The sequence below is a fragment of the Diceros bicornis genome, chromosome 2, assembly GCF_020826845.1.
Source record: "Diceros bicornis minor isolate mBicDic1 chromosome 2, mDicBic1.mat.cur, whole genome shotgun sequence".
Taxonomy (NCBI): domain Eukaryota; kingdom Metazoa; phylum Chordata; class Mammalia; order Perissodactyla; family Rhinocerotidae; genus Diceros; species Diceros bicornis.
The window spans coordinates 76,690,280-76,710,470 of record NC_080741.1 but is presented as its reverse complement, the minus strand read 5'-3'; the positions used below and the strand labels follow the sequence as shown (position 1 = coordinate 76,710,470).

At 37.4% G+C, this 20,191-nt stretch overlaps 1 protein-coding gene across 8 annotated transcripts in view; it reads left to right on the top strand.

Annotated features, from left to right (window-relative positions):
* Window positions 1–20,191, top strand: part of CNTN4 (contactin 4) — an 891,804-nt gene that overhangs the window by 725,204 nt on the left and 146,409 nt on the right. For all 8 annotated transcript variants that reach the window (XM_058563517.1, XM_058563546.1, XM_058563510.1 and 5 more), the window contains 2 exons: window positions 8,961–9,063; window positions 11,382–11,566. In XM_058563517.1, the coding sequence (XP_058419500.1) occupies window positions 8,961–9,063; window positions 11,382–11,566 (288 nt within the window). The remainder of the gene's footprint in view (window positions 1–8,960; window positions 9,064–11,381; window positions 11,567–20,191) is intronic.

The window sequence follows — 20,191 nt, the reverse complement described above, 5'->3', positions numbered from 1 at the left end:
CCAATCTTAACATTTGCACAGGCCAGATAGTATCAAACGCTACTTAACAGACAGATGCTGTTCATTGGATTGGATTTCTTCCCAGTGCTAATAACCAATCCTAGCACAAAAGTAAGTGTGTCTACTCTTTCAGGCCACAATAGGCCATTTTGTGAGGCTTCACCTCTGTGACTATTAGACCTCCTAGTGGCTCAGAAGACTACATCCCCCTCAAAGTTCCAAATTTATGACCAAAGCCCAAAGACTAAAATATGGAAAGGGAAAAACTAGACTATCTAGAATATCTGTCATACTGATACATTGTAATGTATCCTCCTCTATGATACTGCCATCTGTTCAGAGTCAACTTTCCTAATATTGCCCCAAACTGGATTAGATCCTCAAGGGAGCATTAACAACCACTATATGGCTTCATGAACAGATCAGCTTTATTTGTAGGCCACTTAATTAACCTAGTCATCGGATTAAAAAACCCATTCATTAAGAGGATCTCTTTTTGATTGTAAACTAGATCTACAACTTTTTATTGATGACCTAGCATTTAGACTGGCAAGGATGTAACTTCTGCCTGGCAACGGGTGGAGATATGCCCTTCACTTAGACGTAATTTTGTATTACTTAAGATCTAGAGTTTACACCAAAACACTTTGCTTTATTTTACTCTCACTTCTAATTGCAACTTTTGTGTGGCTTTGTCACAGCAATCATATCTTGTTTTTAATTTTCTAACATCATCATGGTTGAGGATCTGTGAGTATAAAACATGTTTTAGGAGAAGAACATCTAAATGACTAAAGGATGTGAGATATTTGGCTAAACTGTCATTGCTAATCTGATTTAATAGTGTCTTAATGGCTCTGGGTATTTTGAAGGCTTGACGTGCTCAGGAACTTGGCAGTCAGCTTTAGACCTCTAGTACAGTCATTTCTATCTCAGGTCCATGGGGACCAAAGGTCTTGGATGGTCATTTAGCTAGTCAGTTAGGAAGCATCTGTTAAGTACTCATTATGTGTTATACACTATGAGAAAAAAGATGTGCTCTCAGCCCCTGGGAACCTACAGTCTTAGAGAACTCCAAATTAGTGAAGGGTCTAAAGTTTCATTCTTTATCAGAATTATTGAATTGAGTTCCAAAAACACATTTACAGAGGGATTTGAAATGAAAGAGGGAAGTAGAGGTGTCCAGCCTAGAATAGAGGTGACTTGGGGCATTCATTTGATCATGCATTTAACTAACAAATATTCATTTAGTATCTGTTGTATATTTGTCACTACAGATGCAAAAGTCTTTCTATGTCCTCACAGATTATAGTCTGGCTGAGGAACCTAAATGCAATCTGAGGCAGGAGTGGGGCCGTATTGGGGAGAATAGAGAATTAAAGCAAGTTCATTTAAATTTCAGTTGTGCTAAAATCAAGGACCAGTGAGATTATACACACAGTCACAGCCTGGGGGTGAGGAAACCTGGCCTGGCTTGGCGAATCAGCCCAAGCTTCTATAAAGAGTTGGCTAATCTAAGAGAGAAGAAAAGAATTCCCCGGCAGTGGGTACAGTATTTGTTTAAACCAGATGGCAAACTCCCTCCTTCAGGCCAATACTGCCCCTGGGCTTTTTTGTAAATAAAGTTTAAAATTTTTCTCCATAGAAATGTTGGATATTTTTGGTTAATTCCTAGATCCTCTATAATTTTTGCTGCTATTGTAAATGGTAGCTTATTTTTTTTTTTTATTTTTTTTTTTTTTGTGAGGAGATCAGCCCTGAGCTAACATCCGCCAATCCTCCTCTTTTTTTTGCTGAGGAAGACGGCCCTGGGCTAACATCAGTGCCCATCTTCCTCCACTTTATATGGGACGCCGCCACAGCATGGCTTACCAAGCAGTGCGTCGGTGCGCGCCCGGGATCCGAACCAGCGAACCCCGGGCCGCCGCAGCGGAGCGCGCGCACTTAACCGCTTGCGCCACCGGGCCGGCCCCAATGGTAGCTTATTTTTAATCACATTCTCTAATTAGTTATTGCTGAGGTATGGAAATGCTATTATTCTTGTAGTGATTCAACATCTGGCAAGCTTGCTGAAATCTCTTGTTAGTTCTAATAGTTTGTCTGTTGATTCTATTGATTCTCTCAAGTTTTGCTATCTTCCCCATTTCCTTTAAGCCGGGGTACAGCCAACTAGGGCTGGTAGGCCAAATACAGCCCACCACCATTTTTGTAAATAAAGTGTTATTGGAACATAGCCACATCCATTTGTTTACATATTGTCTAGGGCTAGTCTCCAGATACAATGGCAGAGTTGAGTCATAACAGAAACTGTATGGCTCACAAAACCTAAATGAAATCGTTGCTATCTGTCCCTTTACAGAAAAACTTGGCCAATCCCTGACAACATGATAATATCTTTAAATATCTAAAAACTGTCCATCAAAAGACTTGTTCTTTGTGGATCCAAAGACTTGAACTAGGACCAGCATGTACAAATTAGAGGGAGAGAAAGAGTGTTTAGTTCAACACAATATGAAGAACATTTATTAAGATGAATATACAAGTACTTCCTCAAAAGAAGACAAAAGTTGGCTTTCTTTCACCTAAAAGAAGATGACCTTATAATTAATTGCCCAAACTGCAAACTATTAGCAAACTACTTCAGGACATCACATAAACCAGGACTGTCCCAGACAAGCAGAGATACACAGTCACTCTACCTTTATAGGAGACTGCCTTCTGTAATAACTCCGGTTATCTCTGCTCTTTAATTATTGAGAAGGAAGGAATGAGATGTAAGTTTGATTGAGGTCAAATAATGGGGTTTATTTTCATATCCCACAGGTTTCTGAGGTCAGATTAAAACCCAAAGTATACGAGGTAATATACAACCTTCAGGTTCCTTACTCCTCTCCAGCACTGGGGAGGTTCTTGGTTGGATAGTTGTTGCCTCAAACTCAATGGGAATTCACTTTCCAGTAGGTTCCACAATGTCTGCTTCAACCCAGGGCAAAACAAGCCTTTTTTAAAAGGGCAAAATGATAAACTCAGCCAAGGGAATTTGTGTGACTAATCAGATATTTCCAAACATTTTTAGATTAATGGAATATACATCATATGACTTATTCCTCAAGAAAGTCAATGTGGGAACTTTTCATAAGACAATTTTTGCAATTTTTTTTCAGTAGAAAATCCCACTCTGTGGGAGTTGATAAAAGTCCCTTCTGTGGTTTAATTTAGCAAGCACAGATTCCAGCTAAGGCAGGTGTTGGTAAAATCTTATGGCACGCAACTCTGCAAACTGGCCTCCTCTGCCAACACAGCACTCTGCAAATTGTAGTTAAACAAGCGTGGTGTGTGGCTGATTTCTCTTTTATATTCTGTTATTTGCCAGTTATTTTGTGAAATTCTTTGTTCTTACAGACATCAGCATCAGCCTTAATAATTTTCTAGGTTTTGAAAGGGGAACAATAGTTGCCACAAGGTCATCTACAGAATCCAGGATCTTGATGGGCATTGTCACTGGTGGGGCTCCATTACTAGCACTCTCCCAATGACTAGCTCATAGCAGACGTCTGTTAATGTTAGGTGGAACTTCATGCTTTGGCTTAACATCTTCTGGTTACTACAGAAGTTCTTAAAGTGTATTCCCTTGACCAGCAGCATTAACATCATCTGGGAACTTGTTAGAAATGCAAATTCTTGGGCTCCATCTCAATTTACTAAGTCAGAAACTCAAGCCCTCCAGGTGATATAAAGTTTGAGAACCACTGGTTTAGAAAAACCACGTAGGAATTTCTAGCCATGTCTTCCTCTGGAAATTAATACTTGCAGTTATTCAATAAACAATCATTGCCTGCATATCCCACATTGCTATGCAATGCACTGAGAGAATAGCCTACAAATGTCATAAAGATAACCATCAGGACTGTGTTATCCACACTGTGCCCCCATTTCTAGGCACAGTGCATAGCATATGATTGGTGTTAAATGAATACTTATTGAATTAATTCATTGACTGTAAATATAGCTAAGCCCCTGACTTCTGAGGACTTTGATGTACGGAATTTAAAGTGCTGTAGCTTTCACTATTGTTATGGTGGCTCTCTTACTCCGAAAAATAGAAAACAATGACAATGCATTTTAATGAATTAAGACTTTTTTTTACTTTATGTTTAAAATTATAGATATAGGTGTCTCTATTTAGAATTGGAATTAAGAGTTGTGTCTATAGGCAAAGCACATATATCATGCAGGAGAAAGGGAACATTGCTGAGATTGCATATCCTGGTTGATCCTGACTATGTTATCTGCAGTTTTTATTTCTACTTTACCTTGGTTGTGTAGACACAGCTAGGCCTTTATATCTTCCCACCTTTTTGAATAGTTTGAAGATGGAAAAAGGGTTCTGGAGCAATTCCATTAATGGCCTCACTCTTTTTGCCTAATCATTCTGTAAATCACCAGAGCAGCTGTAGACCAATTAAGTTCAAAAGTGTACAGGTGGTCAGAAGAATGACTTGAAAAATGCACTCTTGTTTTAAGGGGCCTTTTGTTTCTTAAAAAATAAAAAAGGCAACAGCTTTTAAAATTTAATGTAGAAAGTAAAGGCCAAAATAGATAAAATGAGAGAAATAGTCAAATAAAAACGTAGCCTGTGCCAGATGTAACCAAATTAAATGGACCAGTTCACAGCTGTTCCAAAAAATGTTCATAATATAGTTGAAGAAAATTGCTTCCTTCATTTTTTATGACTTTAATACTAAGACAATCTTTATATATAATAAAAATTCTTTAAATAGCAGTGAAAACCATACTAAACCATCTCTGATCCATATCTTTATGTCTTATAACTACTACTATAAATACAGATCAATCTGTATTATTACTGATAACTCTGTTACATTCCTATAGCCATAAATATAGATCATTGTGTATCAACTCAGAAATCCCTCCATGTGACCCCATAAACAATCTACACAGCTCATTTTAGAAAAACATGATCTTAAGTGAATGAATTCATATAAAGAGCAATGATGATACTTAATAAATGACTTCCATGCCTGGAAAGAAGTACATGTTTGACTTAAGGGCTATTATGTGTCACAGTGTAAAGGCCCGCATTCCTATGTCTTTTCCTCCTTTCCACAAATTTGTGCTCATCACAATTTTTTCCCATATGCCTGGTGCTGAGCTGAGATTTGTGAGGGGTACAGAAAAAATCAGAAGTATTTCCATTCCTCAAGGAAGTGAAAGTACAACAGAAGAAATGACATGTATATAAATTGCTGTCAAGATGATGGAAAACAGTAATGCTATTCCAGAGGTACCAAGAAGTTTATATGTTAAATGTTTTATGGCAGTAGTTTTTTACTTAGCACCTATTAAGTGAGGAGACAGCAATAGAAGCCAGAGATGATGTGTGAAAAAGACAGACACATTACTTGATGTCATGCATTTTACAATCTAAACACGTTTCATTCTAACATGAACAAACAAGAGAATTATAAACTGTGATAATTAACATAAAGAAAATGAGATGTTAATAGAGAATAACAGTAGGGACCTTTTTTAGATAGGGTGACCAGAAAACATTTCTCCAAGGGGGCATCATTTGAGCTGAGACATGAAGCAACAGAAGAATCATCTATGTGAAAGTCGTGGGGAACAGAAGAGAAATGAAACATGTCCACACAAACACTTGCATGCTAGAAACATTGTTCTTTATAGCCCAAAGTGGAAGCAACCTAAATGCCCATCAACTGGTACTATGGGTTGAATTGTGTCCCCCCAAAAGATATGTTGAAGTCCTAACCCCAGGTATCTCGGAATATGACCTTATTTGGAAATAGGGTGTCTACAGATGTAATTAGTTTAAATGAGGTCATATTGGAGTAGGGTGGATCTTTAATCCAATATGACTGATGTCCTTATAAGAAAACAATAGGAAGACACACAGAGAGAATGTCACATGATGACAAGGTAGAGATTGGAGTGACACAACTGCAAGCCAAGGAATACCAAAGATTGATGGCCACGAACAAAAGCTAGGAAGAGGCAAGAAATGATTCTACCCAGAATCTCAGAGGGAGCATAGTGCTGTTGACACCTTCATTTATGATTTCTAGCCTCTAGAACTGTGAGAGAATAAATTTATTTTGCTTTAAACCACTCAATTTGTATCACTTTGTTACGGCATTCGTAGGATACTAACACAGCCAGTGAATAGATAAAAAAAATGTGGAACCTCTGTATAATGGAATACTATTCAGCAATAAAAAGGAATGAACTACTGATACATGCTAGAACATGGATGAACCTTGATAACATTATGCCAAGTGAAAGAAGCCAGTCTCAAAAGACCACATATTGAATGATTTCATTTATATGAAATGTCCAGAGAAGGTAAATCTGTAGAGACAGAAAGCAGATTAGTGGTTACCTGGGGCTGGGACTATTTCTGGGGCTTAAGTATAAACAGGCATGAGGGATCTTTGTCACATGATAGAAATGTTCTAAAACTGAATTATGATGATTGCAAAACTTGGTAAATTTACTAAAAATCATTGAATTGTACACTTAAAATTTGTCAATTTTTTTGTATATAAATTATAACTCAATAAATTGGTGGTTTTTTTTTTTAAGAAGTCATGGGGAACAGTGAGAACTGAGGCAAAAGAGGTTTTGCTACTTTCTGGTCATTTAAAGACCACTGTGGCCCAGAGTGTAGGGCATACAGAGGAGACGGGTAAAGGACCCTAGAGAAGTGAACCTTGAGTCTGGACCTTAGTAGGTAGGATTTTAGGATGAGGAGATACCAGTTCAGGGGATTTGGGACACTGAGTCTCCGCACAGCAGTAATATTTCAGTTGCTCGGGACACGGCTGTGTGAGATTTATTTGCCTTAATGTATCGTTCAGAGCTGGCTTAAAGAAACTCAATTTATATGTAATGTTATTAGAAAGAGAAGGCAGGGGGAAACCTGATCACTGCTAAGACAGCCTTGCCCCTTGTATTTTAACCTTATCGTCATCTCTCTCACACATGATACACTGCAGTGCAGATTGCCTTGATTTCCTGGGAGGACAAAAGAGCTCTCTCTCAAGGCAGTTCTTTTTTTAATTAACACAGCCTTCGTAGTTCACAGCCACACACGCAGCTTTAAAAGGTGTTAACTTGTGCCTGCGCTCAGCATCACCCTACTGCTGTTTATGGCACGATGAGTCAACTGCATGGGCTGTGTGTTAGCGAGTTCAGCCGCTGTGTGTGGATGCCGCCGTTAGCAAGAGTTGCTTCTTTACTGGTCCAGCTTTGTGGCAAATGCTCAAAGGAAGGCAAACCCAAACTTAAGTGCAAGAGAACTCAGAGATTGGCCAAAAAGGGAAGAATCGTTTTGTATCTGAACGTGTCAAGCATGGATTTATTGTATTTGAATCTACTTTTGTAGTGTTATTCATTGCAATGGTGAGAGGCTGTAGTAAAAGACTGAGACGAGGAATCAGGCACCCGAGTTGCAACCTTGAGCACTAACTAGTTTTTTGAGACTAAAAACAAACTGTTTAATCCCTTTGAGATTACAGCCTTGCTTGTAAAAGGAAGGGACAGATGAGAACTGTGATTTTAATTTGGGAGAAGTTAAGGTCCCTTCAAGAATAGGTTGCTAGCTATGGACCTCTCTGTACTAAAGTGTGCATCCACGAATGCCAAGATTAGGAATGCTGAACTAGATTATCTCAAAGGTCCCTACCAAATCCAATCCTCCCTGTCATTTATGAAAGGAAATAAACAAACAACTATATTCATCTTTGCACTTCTGACGACATACCTCATAGTAAACTTAGCTAGACTGTTATGGCATCTGACACTTAGTGTTGATTTTTTTTTTTTTCCCCACACACTGAGGAAATCCCCTGACGCTTCCGAAACTCTGAAGCTGCAGGTGGAAAGGATCACTTCGGAATCACTTCTCTTTGTCATTGTTCCTGTCTCCATCCATTCCTTGCTTTTAACCTTTTCTTCTGAATCCTTCCATCTCTTTTTCTCTAACTAAAGGAAGCCTAAAGGAGAAAGAAAAGGGAGGATCCTATCATTTTTTAGTACCCTAGATAATTCCAAACTTTATATTGACACAGTTGAATCAGAGACCATGGAAAATGATTAGAAGTTGAATAGAAAGAAATAAATGTGTTAAAACAATTAGAGCAGTGGTAGATGGGGTCAAGAATGAATTAATAAGAAATAATTGATAAGTATTTAGTTTAAAGCATGGACTTGGCTTGTTAGGTTGTCTTACCTGGGCCGTAGTTGTGTAGTCATTTCCTGGGTATGGGAAAGTGGGAGAGGATGTCCTTCAAGGTAAGCATGCCATTGGCAAGGTAGATATAACTTAAAGGTTGTTTTCTATACTTGCTTCCTATTATTCTTTTTACATTGGTTCAGAATATAATGAAAATATTGGCCTTTGATGTTACCTTGCATGTACTACTTTATGGTTAGTTCTAATTGGCCTTGGAAATAAAAGATAAAGTAATTTGTGGCCACAAATAGATTACTCAGAATTTTTTTTCTTATGTAGACATAATAAAGCATGCAAGCATTTTTTTAAATATTCTAAATTTTTCTGTAGTATGTTTCTAAAAAGATAATTTATTTAATTTTCCTGGTGACTAGGACTTTATCCCCCTTCCTCTTTTCTTTTTTTTTTTCCATGATTACCTAAAAAAAAAGTATTTCTGAGAAGTGAGGTTATATAGATGGAGAATTTAATCCTAGGCAGATGGTGTGGTGCTGTGATACAAATTTTCCTCTAGCAGTAGCTGGGAGAGGAGCCACAATTCACGGCTGTTAGAGATAGGACCTACTTTAAATGAAAGAATTAATCGTGCACGTACTGATGTATAGGAGCATCCTACATTGACCAATAAACATTTATGTACATTTTCAAAGAATCTCCAAGACTTAGCTCCTTTGTTTATTCACAGGGGTGATGGGCGAATATGAGCCAAAAATAGAAGTGCAGTTCCCAGAAACGGTCCCCACTGCAAAAGGAACAACAGTGAAGCTGGAATGCTTTGCCTTAGGAAAGTAAGTTCTGGTTTCTCTCCCTCCTTGTCCTCTCTTCAGCTTGGGCAGGTATAGAATTTTCCTTGCACGGTTTGCAGTGATGGTTTCTGAGGTGACTGAAAAGCAAGTCAAGACTTTCTCTTTGTAATTCTGCGTCTGCATCTTTGATTCTGCCCTCTCGCCACGAGGAGGGAATGTGTAATGGTGTGGGGAGGATTTGGCGGCCACAATTGCCATGGCCAGAAAGAGAGGAGAATGGGCAATTCTGAAAAAGTATTTTGTTCTATTATTATGACCTGTAGTGTGCACAGTGTCTAATCCAGGATGACAGGAAAACAGTGCCTTCATTTGAGGTAGAGTCAAGCTGACTATTTGGAAAAATATGGACTTTCATTCCAGCCCTAGTTTACAGAGGGTGCATCAAACTTTTCTTGAATTTCTTTTTAAATTGCTAGTCTCTTCTTTCTACTCTGGCTAGAGATAGGTAAGAACTGATATTCTCTAAGAGTGTCTTTATTTTACAGACTCGTCTGAAAATTATTCACAACTTTATTATTCAGTCTGTGGAGTATCGTTAGCTAAGCCTACTTGGGACCCAGTTAACTTTTCCATACAGTATCTGTCAGAAGACATAAATAAAATGAAAAGCAGATCGGTTAAGATTTTGCCAGTAACCCTGCAGAAAAGGTTTGGCATAAACAATAAAAACTATCATCTGAAATGAGAATATTTGGGTCTTCTATGGATTTAAATGATGCACGTGAATCTCTACACCCAGCGCCATCTATCGGGCTAAACCATTGCTAACGCGCCCCGTCCTTTTTCTGTCCCCAAATGTTGGCTAAGGCAACAACACTAACTTTTGCCCAACCCCTGTATCAGCATGTAATCTATTTTCTTATGGTTTTTGTGTTTTACAGCAACCATAGAAGAAAGTGTTACTTTTTTCATTTTATTTTCAGCTCTAATAGAAGGATTCTTTTGGTTCCCATGTTTTCACTTCATGGCCATATAAGCTACAGTAGTATCTTTACTTTGGTGCAATACAATGATCATTTTTTATGTCCTGAAAACTTACCACATTAAATAAATTATGACATGGCTGTAGGATTGAACACTGTACAGACATTAAAAGTCAAGTTGTAAAAGAACATATAAGACATAGAAAATGCCCATGATTTATTGCTAAGAGACTAAAAGCAGATTGCCAGAAAGTATAATATGGTCCCATTTTTTATTTTAAATATATATATTAAGAAACTCAATTGAGGGAAAAGGTGAAAGCAGGTAACTGGATAAGCTAGGAATATATTTGTTGAACTCTGCAAGGTGACACCTTGAAAAATCATCTATGGAGAAAGAGCAAAATTCACGTTGTTCACACTTCAAAGGGGGTATGAATTAAACTCTATTCATGCTGCTTGAATGGCACTAGAATAAAAACAAAAGACCCAAATTGGGCTCCTCCAGTCTACACAGAAATGTTTGGGTATGCACATCCAGCTGCTGAAACACATCATCATCACCCACTAAAGACCAGAAAGACTGTCTAAGTACAGTTATTTGTAAAGGCATGTACTAAGTGTATCTCTCATCAAATGTAAAGACACACATAATGTTCTTTTGATAGAGCCCTTCCTGCATTTTGAGTTAGTGTCTGTATAATGAACTTAAATTCTTCTAAAACAAGTGTGGTAGAGTTGATGGCTTTAATTTTTTAAATACCATCTCAGGTTTTCCAGAGAAGATTAGCAAATCTTTAGTCTAATTACTTCTCTGTGTGTGTTTTTGTGAAGAATAAATAAGTAAATAATTGTATCTCCTGCTAGGAAGCCGCAATCTTAAAAGCTGTGGTTAGCTCACTAAACCATTGATTTGCAGACTCAATGATGCCCTCCTTGCAATTTAAGATGTGTTCTAACAGTTAGGGCTGTAGGATGATAGATGCCTTGAGAGTACATAAAGACCCCATAGATCGCTAATTTCCTTATCTCACTATTTTAAGTCAAGTTTCCTCAAACCACCCTCCTAATGGACTGGTATATGTTGGCAAAGTTCCATAGAGAGTGTTCCAAGAGACAGAATGTGGAAGCTGCCAGTTTCTTATCACCTGAGCCTTGAAACTGACACAAGTTAGATACAAAGTATATAATAATATTAGAGATGTGGATATGGCTAAAATCATAATAGTGACATACGAATGAATGAAGTTTGGAAAACACTGTCTAATGCAAGCTTGTGTTAAGAACTGAGAAGAAAAAGGTTGTTGGGAGCATAGGTTCAAATAAAAGAAACAATTTTCTCTAATTTGATTCATTCCTTTTTATTCTTACTATCAGTCCAGTACCAACCATTATCTGGAGAAGAGCTGATGGAAAGCCAATAGCGAGAAAAGCCAGAAGACACAAGTCAAATGGAATTCTTGAAATCCCCAATTTTCAGCAGGAGGATGCTGGTTTATATGAATGTGTGGCTGAAAATTCGAGAGGGAAAAATGTAGCAAGGGGACAGTTGACTTTTTACGGTAAGTTTGTAATTTCAATTTATCATTTGTAGTGCTACAGAATTTCTTGTTATTAAAATAAATAAGCTGGGAAGTTTGCATTCAGGCTTTTGGAGAAAGATTGTGCAAAATAGGACCGTAAAACCCATGGTTTTCTACTTAATTAGCATTCCCTGGGTGATTCTGAGAGTGTCGAGTGAGAGTGGGGGGCAAGGATGTTGTCAGAGCAGAGAGGAAGAAATTAGGCTGATGTGTTTGGGGGATGGATATTAGTGTGAACACACTTGCAAAGGAACTGTTTTCCCTCCTGCCATCAAGCTGTAAACCTGACACAGGAAACATTTTGTTATTCTTGCTCCTGATTTATTTTTTTAAACCTCTATGCTTTTCTTGCTTGGAATTTTGATTTGAGGCTCGTGTTAATCCTGTGTAATTGTTCCTATTTGATAGCAATTTAATGTAGTGCCATGAACATCTCAAAATGCACACTGTCCAAATTTAGTTCTTATCAGTGTGGAGCGTGACAAATCTCTCTCACCCCAAAGACTTTATATGTGCAGCTGCTCCTATTCCAATCAAATCATCGGCATTGATCCAAACATAATATGAATGTAAAACCTCTAGCACGTGGTCGTCAGTTGAGCCTATCTTGGAAACCGTGTTAGGGTATTGATTTGATATCCAAAAAGGGATTTCATTGGATAGGCATTTTGAAAGCAGATTGAGTTCAGCCAAATTGGAACATGCCTGAATCCCAACTGTCTGGGGTATTGAAAATAAATATTATAGATTGATGATTATTCAAGAATGCTTCAAATAAACAACAATGTTTATTAAAATGATGACAGTAGTTCTGTAGGGGCAAGTTGTAGCAAAATCTTTAAATGTTCTTATTTCTTGCAATAACTGATACCACAAAAGTCTATTTATTTCCCCACTTCTTCTTCCAAAGCATTTTGGTTTTAAGATATAGCTGAAGAATTTTGTTCAGTAGTCATATAAGGGTTTTTAGAAGCATGATTAGAAACTGGGTAGAGATTTCTAATATCAGCTAGCCTTCAGTGACCTCCCCAACATGACCCTCAGCATTTTAGACTTACATACCTCTGATGTAGCCTAGTTGGTGGGAGAGCACACATGGTTCTAGAAAGTACTTCACGTGATGACCTGGGCAGCAGTTGTTTGAATAAATCTGCACTCCTCTTTAATCACTCATCTTTCTTCAACAATAATAAAGCACTAACTCTACTCATGCCAAATGGCAGACTTGACATTTGATCTTTGCTCTTTCTTAAACTATGGTAGTTGATATCCTATTTGGTTGGTTGAAAAGCAAAAGACACCACAGTTAATTGACTGGAAAAACATAAGACTGAAGGGTACAGATTTGTTCAGTGAGATGCAATTGCTGGGTTTTTTTTTAAGTGTTTAGGGTACATTTTTCTCACCAGTGTAATAATTATTTCTTATATGTCAGGTAGGAACAACCTGAAAATATTCAGGTAAATGGCCAATGTTTTTTCTTTTTTATTAGTTGAATAGACTTTTCAATTCAGTGGTGGTTTTTCCTAAATATTATTTGCGTTGCTCAACTAATTGAATAGTCATTTTCACTTTCATGATTTTCTTTTAAGTGAAATATCTGTTTTCAGTATGTTAAAAAGGCATGAAATTTTCTGTAACCAGGAGTTGGCATAGTGCCTGCTAGTGGGTCAAAGGTTTCCTGCACTGGAAAAAGCATACTCCAGAGTTACTGTTCTGAAGAATCAACTTTGTCACTGGCCCCCAGCCTTGTGCAGTGAGGTGTTTCTTCAGGGATCCTGCCCTGGAGATGAAAGTGAGATCCTAACGGTGTTTCCCTTTTACATGGAGTTATCTGCATCCATGCATGGGGAAAAAAGCAGAATGAAATTTGCCTGCTTTCTGAAGATAACTCAGCTTTTTCCTCAGTTGTCAACCACCCTTGGTGTTAGAAGCTTGTCAGATCAGTTGACTTTCATAGCACTTGGCTGTTGCATCTATGTTTATTCTTTTGTTTTTCCTCAACTAGCATATCAGTGACACAGAAATTATCGAATTGTTTTCATTGTCACAGGAGAGCTTAATTACACAAAAGTGCTTGGCTGTCATTTTGTTCCTCTCATTTTTTTGGTCTCTATTGGGTTTTCCCAATGCTGTTTTTTTAATATCCAGCTGCCTAGATCTCCAGTTTAAATGAGTTATTGTAATTAAAATCACCATGTAGAGCACAAAAGGGGAGAGAGTAGCCCAAGTCACTTATCCGTGAGCACTCTGTCTTTGTTGACAGGAGAATTTCTTACGACATTGAGATGTGCTATGCTCAGGGATTATAAACCATGGGTTTTAGCTTAGAAACCTGCTTCTCTTTTTCGGTTCCAAGTTGTTGCATTCTATTCATCAACTCTTCACTTCAACAACCACAGATGTGCTAACTTCTGTTCTGGCTTGACAAAATGGCAGTTTTTTCCTTCTTGCACTAAAACCGTTTACCTTCCTCCAAAGACCTGCTGAGCATGATTCCATTGCCCCCATCTTCCCTGTGTCAGAATGCTGGGAGCCCCTGTGTCCTGTTGGTGTGTTCCCACTATGGCTGTGTCTTTAGGTTAGCATGTGCTCCTCATGTTTGAGATGTGTAAAGAACTGAAACTAATTCAGACATGAACATTTTTACCATACCCCATCTTCCCAATTTATTTTTGTCATGATCAGTACTTGACCAGTGTGGTCTAATTTTAATCTGCTCTTTCAAACATTTTTCAGCATTAAAAAAGTCCTAAAAATAGATCTGTATATTTTCAGGGATAAAATACTATGGATCTTTGATGCTAAAGGTAGAAATTTTCCAAAATGATTTTAATATATTATTAATTTGTTCAATAAATATTTTTGCATTGGCTACCATATGGCAGGCAATATTAGGCAATAAGACTGCAAGGCAAATCCCTGCTTTCAAGGAGCTTGTATTTCACTAGAAGTTGACAGGCAATATACTATTAAGCAAATAAATAAACCAGAAAACGTCGTATTGTGATAACTTATGAAGAAAATAATTAGAATGATTTGATAAAATAACTAGGAGCAGGAGAAAGCCTTCATAAGATAAGGTAGTCAGGGAAGATTTTTCTGAGAATTGACCCCTGAGCTGAAACCTAAAGGATGAAAAAGAGCCAGCCTTTCAAGGGGAAAGACATACCAGGCAGAAGTAAGGAAGTGCAAAGGCCCTGAGGCAGGAAACTTCTTGACATATTTGAGATGCATCAAGGGAGCCAATGTAACCAAATCACATTGAGAAAGGGCAAAAGTTTTGAAACATAAGAGAGTGACAGATTATGCAGTACCTTGTAAGCCAGGCACAGAGTTTGGGTTTTATTCTGAGTATTATAGGAAACCACTGGAGGATTTTAAGCAGGAGAATGACCCAATCTGATTCATGCTTTTAAAAGACCACTCTGGTTGCTTTGTGGTGAATAGATTATAGGGAACCAAGAGCAAAAACAGGACAACCAGTCAGGAAGCATCTAGGTGAGAGATGTTGGTGGCTAGGAGTCAAGGAAGGAGAACAAATGGAGAGACTTGAGATATATTTTGGAGTTAGAGCCAGTAAGGCACTCTCATGTCATTCCTACAATTACTCAGTTTGTATTTAAGTTTACGTAGTAAGAAGCAGAGCTAGATTCCAAATGTTATGCTTGTTCCTTCATACTAGAAGTTCTCAAACTTCAGCATGCATTAGAATAATCTGGAAATTTTATTAAAATACAGAATATTGGGCCCTAACCCCAGAGGTTCTGATTCTGTAGGGCTGGGGTGGGACCTGAGAATTTACATTTCTATTAAGTTCTCTGGTAATGCTGCTGCGGTTTGTCTGGAGTCCACATTGTGGGAACCATTGCTCTGTGTTAAGCTATTTCTAAGTGGTGGAGTGAAGCTGAAGGTTAAATGACATGCAAGGAAAGATGTTCCTGCTTCTCCAGAAAGCTGATAGGTTGCTGTCACATCAGCCATTGTAGCCAGTCTACATAGACAAAGTAGAGTGAGAGTGCAAAAGTGATTATCTTTGAAGGGAGGAAAGGGAAGTAGGAAATGGATTTGATTCAGTTGATAATTACTCATCTTTCAACCTCATGTGTCTATATAGTTACTTCCTTTTGGCACAAGTAAACCAATAGAATTATAGTCATCATTTAGAAGAATGACATGTGTACTAAAAGAACGTGATATTTCAAGGCTTTTATACAACTCCTCCTGTATGTAACAGGTGTTAAGACAGTAAAATCATCTTCACCATTAGGAAACAGGGAATATAATATTTGAGCAGTAAACAAGGCTATATTTCATAGAATCCTGTAATGTTTGAGCTGGAAGGAACTGTTGGGCCGACACTTTGATTTTTATAAGTAAAGAAAATAAGGCCCAGAGACATAAAATACGTAACTTACTCAAGATCACACAATTAGTGAGCATCAGATCTATGTCTAGAATTGCTCTTTCTGTTATACTACACATGTTACTTTTCATGACAATACAACATTTTAATTCAATAGGTAAGGGAAAAACTCCATCAATCATCCAGATACTTTTTCTGCATATTTTCCACAACCAGTGTCATAAATGAAAATGTCCAGGTGAACAATTGACTTTTTCACTTCCTATTTTGTAAGATGATCACCTGATTATTGAGTCCATAAGAGCTCTTTTTATTTTCCTCTTCAAATTACCTGTACGGCTGTATGTCTAGACCTTGTGTGCTAGGGTCCTTTGGCTCTAAAGGCAAAACTGTAGGCTTGATGACACTGCAAATGCTTGAGTATCTCTAAGGTCGTCAATAAGTGAATACAGAAGCATCGTGCAGCACAGCTTACTAATTTCCCCACGGATGTACTATGTATATGTGATCACTAGATAATATTCAGCCCTGCCAAGTGGCTTAAAGGACAGAGTGACTGAAAAATGAACACAGAAGATAAGGTAATTTCGTAGTAGAGCAATAGTCTGCTTAATTGTCCTAGATATTGAGACCTTCAATTTTCCTGAGTGTCACTTAAAGTCAACAGTTTTTGTTTCCTTCCTTTCATCTCATCATTCCACTAAAGTGGCTTTCTGCAATTTTTCGAGGGATGCATGGGGAACATGTTGTGAATAATAGTCAGTGGGAAGTAATACAGGAGTGGGGACACAGGTCCTTACCCCCTGAGAAACTTCAGACTAGGGAAGGAAAAGTCGGACAAAGGACAGTATATTGAAATGCAGTTCAATCCCCTCACCCTATATTTCCACAGAGGGCAGATATAACTGTTCTAATTTTTATCCGTCAAGGAGTATTGTTTAAATTTACTTGTAGCAAGTTTTGCATAAGTGGATTCATTTATCTGAAAGTTTCTGTGCTTATCTAAAACAGGAGTTCTCAAACTTCTGATTTCAGTATGCTTTTTCACCCTTAAAAATTATTGACTACTCCAAAGATCTTTTGCTTATGTGGCTTATGCCTACCAATATATACCATGTTAGAAATTAAAACTGGGAACTTAATTTAGTACTTTATTTATTTTAAAATGACAATAATACAATCAGTGCATGTTAACATAATTAACATATTTTTTAAAAACTGACTATATTTTTTCCAAAGAAGAAAACTTTTAATGAGAAGAGGGACACTGTTTATATTTTTGCAAATCCTTTCAATGCCTGTCTTAAAATAAGAAAGCTGGATTCTTATATGTGCTTCTGTATTCAGTCTGTCACGATGTGTTGTTTTGGTTGAAGTATGTGAAGAAAATCTGGTCTCACACAGATATGCAGTTGGAAAGAAAGGATCTCATGGACTCCCTGAAAGAGACTTGGGGAACCCCACTGGTCCTTAGACCACACTTTGAGAACCATAGGCCCAAAAGAATACTCCCATCACCGTTAGTGATAGGGTTAGATGTATTTTGAGAGCCTATAGGTAGAGCATGGACATTGGAGCCAAGCAGTCCTGTGTGCCAATCCTAACTGAACCACTTTCTGAATCTGGACCTTAATGTCTCTGGGCCTCATCTATAAAATGGGGATAATTCCACTTAACTTGCAGGTTATTATGAGGTTGAGAAATAACACGTATAAAGTGATATTGATCAGACATTCTGTAAGTACATAGTGTCCATGACTGGTAGTGTTTTGTTCAGAGGGTGGATGGAGGAAGGAGAAAGGGATAAATTCAACACAATAATAAGAGATTCAGAGGAACATTCAGTAGTGACTAAGTTGAGGGTTAAAAAGAAATGTAAAGAAATTAATCCATGTTAGACGAGAATAATGGCTTGGTTTATTTGAGTAGAAATGGGCTTAGTGAACCAGCTTTAAGTTCTTTTTTTAGGAACATATTGCTGATTTCCAATTCTTTTTATTCCACAACTCATTTCTAAAATTCTGAATTGACCACAGCACATGTGGGAAGAAAAGAGAAAATGTGTGCTCTTATAGAAATTGATTAACAACAAATGGGTTAAACCAAACCATATGAGAACAATACAAGTGATGACACAAAATAGTTATGCTGTTTGTGCCAAATGAACTGTATGGGGGAGGATTGCAATTGGCAGATCAGAGAAGGCTTCACGGAGGAAGTATTTCTGCAAAGTAAAAACTGGTTAGGGGATGAAGAGGAGGAGAACATTCCAAAAGACAAGCTAGTATGAACAAAGATATGAGGCAGGAACTGGCTTATTGGATTTGAGGACAAAGAAGGCCCTTATTTGACAGGAGCTATGGGTTCACGGAGCACATTTAGAAAGAAAGAAAGAAAACTAGTTGGAACCAGATAACAGAGTACTTTAAATATTAGCCTAAAAATATGAAATGATGGTAATGTTCTCTTAATTCATATAACATTCACAGCGGGCAAAGCACATTCACAAATCCTATACATTATCTCACACACAGATTACTTCCTACAACCATGTCTGTTTTATTTATTAATAAATACCTATTAATAGAACTATGCCTGCATTTGGTTGCCCTCTAGTGTGCCTTCACATAAGTTGGTTTTTATATTTTGTGAAGAGTTTATCGTTGTTTTCTACAAGACCGTTGGCCTGATGACATCTCCTCTGCCATTACCAGAAGCAAAAGTGCGGTGTAACTTATATAGAGATGAAGAGACCATAAATAGGAGTGTTAAGTAAAGCACAAATTAATAGAGAACCCAGGAGATTCAAGAATTCAGTTAATTCAAGAGGCAATCTAAAGGCTTAGCGTATTAAAGACAGAAGGGACTTTATACACCATCAAGTCAACCTCCCCTCAATTTAAATGAGAAAACTTAAGCTTTCAATCTGCAGCCTCCAAATCCAAAGCTCTTCTTACAAAACCACAAGATTTAGATGCCTCCATAAAGTATTTTTACAAATGAGTAATTCAAGTGCATGTGTTGTTTAATCATTGAGTTACTTTTTTTTTACATGAAATTCTCCATATTTAAAACAAAGCAAGCCTGCTCTAGTTGAAGGTGGTACCTCCTAAGAACGCTCTGAGCTTCATAGAATTGAATTTGAAAACTCTCATTAGGATGATGATTGCTGTTGTGTGGGGAGTGGATGAAAGCCTGAAGTCAGAGGAGTGGCGAGTATCAAGGCTGAACAAAGATCAAATTTGGACTCTACCCCGGAACACAATATGAGTATTTCTTGTAAAGATGATCTCTCTTTTCAGTGACTTATGCAATTGGGAAGTCAGAAGTTTGAGAGAAGACTGTAATAATAAATTAGAAGACTCTCTACAGTAAGTTTGAAAAATGAGTAGTTCAAGTGCCAGTACTGGGAATGTTGGATTCAACGCCAAGATATTGAGACTATCTCAATGATTCTGTTAATGGTACAAGAAATTCAGATAAAGAGATAAAGATTTGGGAAACAAGTATATACTATATAGGTTGTAAATTGGAGCCAAGTAATTATCTTCAGGCTCATGAAGCTCACTACCAATAAACTTATGAAGCAATGGCTTCAAACCTCTGCATTCCCTGGAAATGATTCATCTTCTCCAAGACTGTGTAAGCAACCAGAAATAATTTTGAATGACTACAGGTAATCTTTGTAATAGTAATTTAATTTTTTCCCATTATGTCCTTTCTTTTAGATTTAAAAATTTTTAAGTTCTAAGTCTTATGATGGCATTTCTTTCTAATAGAAATTTCTGTTTTTGGAGAGTCAGAGAGACAAATACCTCTGAGAATTGTTTGACCACTAAGTTCAAATTATATCTATCTGCAATAAATAATTATTGGATAAGATGCTTACACAATTCCAGTGGTTGGAATACACAAAGGTTGATTTAGACCATTTCTGGCAGTTATTGAACAAAATATTGAAACGAAGAGATTGTTCCTCTGTCCAAGAGACTAACAGTGTCACAAGGTCAAATCCTAACACAACCATTTAACCTTATATTTGAATTTGTAGCTTGAGAACAAGGTGTCTTAGAGGAGGGCTTGTCCTGTTTCAAACCTTGAAAGAACATGAATGGCCAAAACAGCGGTTCTGTTTTAATATGTGGATATGATTAATTCCACGTATGTTTAGTATATGGGATCTACATGTATCTACATTTATTACCAAAAAAAGGAATTTAGATATAACCTTCTTTCTG